At 41.4% G+C, this 4741-nt stretch overlaps 1 protein-coding gene across 5 annotated transcripts in view; it reads right to left on the bottom strand.

Annotated features, from left to right (window-relative positions):
- The window catches only part of Phf8 (PHD finger protein 8), a 117372-nt gene that overhangs the window by 60255 nt on the left and 52376 nt on the right, over positions 1–4741 (bottom strand). For 4 of the 5 annotated variants that reach the window (XM_031369102.1, XM_031369074.1, XM_031369091.1 and 1 more), the window contains exons 12-14: positions 3533–3622; positions 1312–1614; positions 481–581 (exon numbers count right to left, since the gene is read on the bottom strand). In XM_031369102.1, the coding sequence (XP_031224962.1) occupies positions 481–581; positions 1312–1614; positions 3533–3622 (494 nt within the window). The remainder of the gene's footprint in view (positions 1–480; positions 582–1311; positions 1615–3532; positions 3623–4741) is intronic. The other variant, XM_031369110.1, reaches the window with a different exon arrangement.

The following is a 4741-nucleotide window of genomic DNA, read 5'->3' as shown; positions in this document are numbered from 1 at the left end:
TGTGGGGCATTTTCTCAATTGCCCCTTGTGGGTGGTGCCATCCCTGGGCTGGAAGTATTGGGTTCTATTAGAGAGCAGGCTGAGCAAGCCTGGAGAAGCAAGCCAGTAAGGAACGTCTCTCCATGGCCTCTGCATCAGCTCCTGCTTCCTGATCTGCTTGAGTTCCAGTCCTGACTTCCTCTGGTGATGAACAGCCATGTGGAAGTGTAAGCTCAATAAACCCTTTCCTCCCCAACTTGCTTCTTGGTTATAGAAATAGAATAGAAATAGAATAGAAACAGCAGGAATAGAAACCCTGACTAAGACAACTCCCAACCTCTCTCCCATCCACCATGACTTCTACACAAAGTAGATATCTATTAACATTTGGATATTAGCCTAAATACTGCCCTTCCTTCACTTATGTTCCCACTCCCAGGTCCACATTTTAATTGTCACTGGTAATCTTAGTTATCTCTGTGCTTCTTTTACCCATCTTACCTGCCATTAGCCATCAACAGGGCCAGGGGATTCTCACTGCCATCAAGGTCCATGTCTGCAGAATCATCTGAGTCATTCAAGCAGGTACCACCGATGTTGAACTGTAGGAGGAGGAAGCTCAGTTGTCACCAGTCTGACATTCCCAAATAAATCAAGATGGCCAGTTTCCACTGGTTTTACTACAAATCTGTCAACTCTCTGACATAAGGCCTTCTGATATGCCTGTCCTCAACCCCCGCCTCCAACAGTTACAGGAGTAGGAGGTTGAGAATATATATCTGGCTTGGGGAAAATATAGCATAGCTTGTGAAACATGGTCCCTAAATAGGGAAGAGGGCACCATTATTAGATACCCAGATAGGGCAACACAATACTTAGACAAGGTGAAGCCCTGAGGGAAGAGACAAGGACCTGTTCAAGATTCTAACCTGACAGACAACATTCTCAAATCTCATTCCCACCTTAGCATATCAAGATTCAACTCCAGTGTCATGTACCTAGAAAAGAGCTCCTAAGCCTTATCTAGATAGAATCAACTGCCTTCTGTTACCACATATACCCTTGATCATCGGTGGCATCCACACTTCATTTCATTCATTTGTTTTTATGTCTATCTTCCTTTCTAGCCTCTCAGCCTCTTGAGTTCCATCCACAGCACCTATCACAGTGCCCAGCACAGAAAATGCCTCAATAAATGCCTGTTAAATGAGTGTAACTGGTAGCCAAACACCAGGGGCCCTAAGAGATGGAACAGGATAGCCTGGTTTTTTGAAATACTGCTCTTCCAAGGGACCTGAAAGGGTTGGGCTGAACTCATGGGCCAGCACCCACCTTTGCTTTCTGGGAAGAGCCTGTCTTCAGTGCCTGATGACTGTATGGGTCCATGAGATTATAGCTCAACTGGCCAGCAGGCCCCAAGGCTGAACTTTGCTTGCCCTTTCGCTCTGCCTTCTTGAAGATATCCTTGGGCTTCAGGCCTTTCTTCTTTGAACCATTTTTGGAGGGCAGTGACAGCTTGGACATGGATACTGAAGTGGAATGGGCTGGCCTGGTTAAGGGGATGGAGCCAGCTGGGAAGATCCTCTGCAGCCCAAAGATATTGCTCGTCTTCCCAACGTTCTGTTGGAAGATGTCCTACAAGAGTATTAGTACACGAGGGGGTTAGAGCTTACTCAAGTGTTCTCTCTATGCTAAGAGCAGAGGTCTGTTCCCAGCACTAATGGTACTGCCAAGGAAATGGCTTATACATATGCTCCACATATGCACACCCCTGGTTTCTGTACAGTGAGCCATCATACATTTATTGGGTGGCATTTCTTTACCCAGCCATTGACAAGTAAAGAGAAGACGAGCAAAGAAAAAGCCCAGTGTTGCTGTCAAAACTGGAGGAAAAGACTCCAAGATTAGCTGACACAAAATAAAAAATAATCAAGTACTTGGCTGTGTGGTTGAAACTCTAAGGGCTATAGAAATTTTACAGAAAGTTTCTAGTCTTAATTTTGCTACCAGCTATCTCTCTGACCAAGGGAAAGTTATCTGATGGAACAAGCTCTAGAGCTTGTTTATTCAGCTGTATAATTAAAAGCCAAGACTAAAAAGGTGTTTCAAAGATGTTCTGTGGTTTCTTTGAGCTTCCTGGGAGAAATCTTGGGGATGGATGGTATGTGGAAGGCAGATGAGAGGAACAAGGGGAGCTCTAGGTCTCTAACCTTTATCCTATTCAAAGCAGCTATGCTTTGCTTTGTTATATAAACTGGTTTCCATATAAGATCTTATTTGAAAAAAAAAGTATTCCATTGCTTTAAAATGTTTGAAAGTCAAAGACCAAGTCATATTCTATCTCATGAGTTTTCTTCTTGCCAGCCCAAAGTTCTATTTGTATAAAACTGGGTTATGTAACAACTGGAAATGATATAGTCATTTGACTGACTCCTAAAAGGTATTAGTGAGTAAAATGGAGAAAAATGAGGTAGGATGTAGACAATGTAGACTATGGTGTAGGCAGTGAAACATGCTGTAAGCAGTGAGGCCAGAAGTCCAAATTCTAGAAGCAAACCACCTTGTAGCATGAATACACATATGTGCATACATACATATACAATGAAAGAAAGAAAGCAAGGAAGGAAAGGAAGGGGAAAGAGAAGAGCAAGGAAAGAGGAAGAAAGAGGGAGGGAGGGAGGGAAAGACAGATTCACAGAGGAGTAGGAAAGGAGAGGAAAGACAAATGCAGATCTCTTAGGCACTAAATAGATTTCTAAGACAGCTTAAACATCCTCAAGTCCAAGTTTTCTCTGGCGCCTCTGCTACTTCACCAGCCCACACTGAGTTTTCTCTTTGCTAAAAAGTCTGTTAATAACAATGACTCACATTTATTGAGTACTTACTCTGCCAGGCACTGTGTGAGGGGCTCTATATTACCTCTCAATTTTACCAAAGATTTGAAAGGTTGGTAAAGTTATTCTTCATTTTACAGGTCAGGAAACTGGGACTCTGAAAGGCTTTCAAGTGAAAGAGCAGGAACCAGAACCCAGGCTTCTCTGAGTTTCTTACTACTATACCTCCCTGCCTCATGGTGCATGCTACCTGTTGAAACATGCCTTTGTAATCATCTTCAACCTGAGTTTGTTATTTTGTAGAATTCAGAGTTTAAATCAAAGTATTAAAAGTAACAACTACAACTATCACTATAGTTTATCATTAGAATTTATTAAGTGCCAACTGCATGCCAAGAACTATACTCAATTTTAAATTCACATTACCTTAGTTAATCCTTTTACCAACTTTTGAGTAGATATATCATTAATCTCATTTTAGAGATAAGGAAACACTTTCATAGAGGTTAACTATGTCTGTGAGTTTATGGGCAGGAACTAGCCATTCCTAGCCCAGTTTGTGGCATGTACTCAGAGCACAGTTATTTGAATGAATGAATAAGGCCCTTGATATAGTCTTCTCATTTCTTCCCTAGGTGTTATGTCAACTACAAAGTCCTGACCTGCCATTTGAGTCTCCAGCCCTTCCCAAATGCTTTCCCTCCTCCCATGCTTCTTACTTCAACCAAGCGGATCTCCCTAGCCAGATCTTTAATGAGCTGTACAGTCCGCACTGTATCTGGGATCTCATCCTCGTGGTCTGGCAGAGCCTGTCAAATAAAAAGCATGAGACAACTGAATTCTTGCAAACATGCCAAGGGCAAGCAATGAAGGAAGGATAGTCTTTCCAATAACTGATAGGGAACCAATTAGATACTGGATATCCATAGGTCAAACAAAACCAAAAACTTTTAATACATTTTTTGAAATACACAGAGGATTACAGACCTAAATATAGAACTTAAAAATATAAGCCCTATATAACCAAGGAGAAAATTTTTGTGAACTTTTGCTAAGCAACTATTTAAGTCACTAATAGCATGAACTACAAAAGAAAAACTGATAAAAACGGACTGGCCCAGTATGTGGAATGCTCTCAGAGCATGTAATTATTTGAATGAATGACTCAATGAATGAATAAGGAAGGCTCTTAATAGAGTCTTCCCATTCCTCCCCTAGTTATCCAAATAAAGTTGGGCAACTTTGATGGTTCCTGCCCTTCTAGGCTAGGAGGACCACTGCAGGGAAGGAACCAAATGCTTCCCATGCAAATCATCTGTACTTCAGAGAAGACTTCTTCCAGGAGCCTGTGCCCCTTTAAAGGTGTCCTGCTCTCCTCTACCTCCCTTTGACCATGCTGTTTGGAGCCATTCCTGGGTTTCTGATTCCATATTGACTCAGGGTATGAGTGCTTAAGAACTACACACTCACTGTCTTTTGGTGTTCCTGGAAGAGTCAGTCTGAAGTATACTTCATAGGAAGGATCAGAAATAACACTAAAGATAGCCAGGATGGAGGAAGATAAAAAATAAAAAACAGAGCTACAGGCTAAAGGCCAGGTGTTTGTGAGATCAGGGAACAAAGGAAATCCCAAAACATGAAGTTTTAAAATATTATGGGAATGTTGGTAACACAAAATGAAGAGATTGATGCACAGGTTAAACCGTCTACAAGGTCTGAAACTATCCCTTTAGGTGATTATACAGAAGGAAGGAGATTATAGAGAATCTGAACCCTGAGACTGTCTTAATAGTTATTCTATTTTTGCATTTCTTTGATTTCTAAGTCTTTGAAAAAACTTTTTCATATACTATATTTTGATCATGGGTTTCCCTCCCTCCCAGATCCTATCCACCCAATTTGTTCTATTTCTCTCTTTAAAACAACAA

Source organism: Mastomys coucha, chromosome X, assembly GCF_008632895.1.
Source record: "Mastomys coucha isolate ucsf_1 chromosome X, UCSF_Mcou_1, whole genome shotgun sequence".
NCBI lineage: Eukaryota > Metazoa > Chordata > Mammalia > Rodentia > Muridae > Mastomys > Mastomys coucha.
The sequence above is the reverse complement of the archived record's forward strand: the minus strand, read 5'-3'. Positions and strand labels throughout refer to the sequence as shown.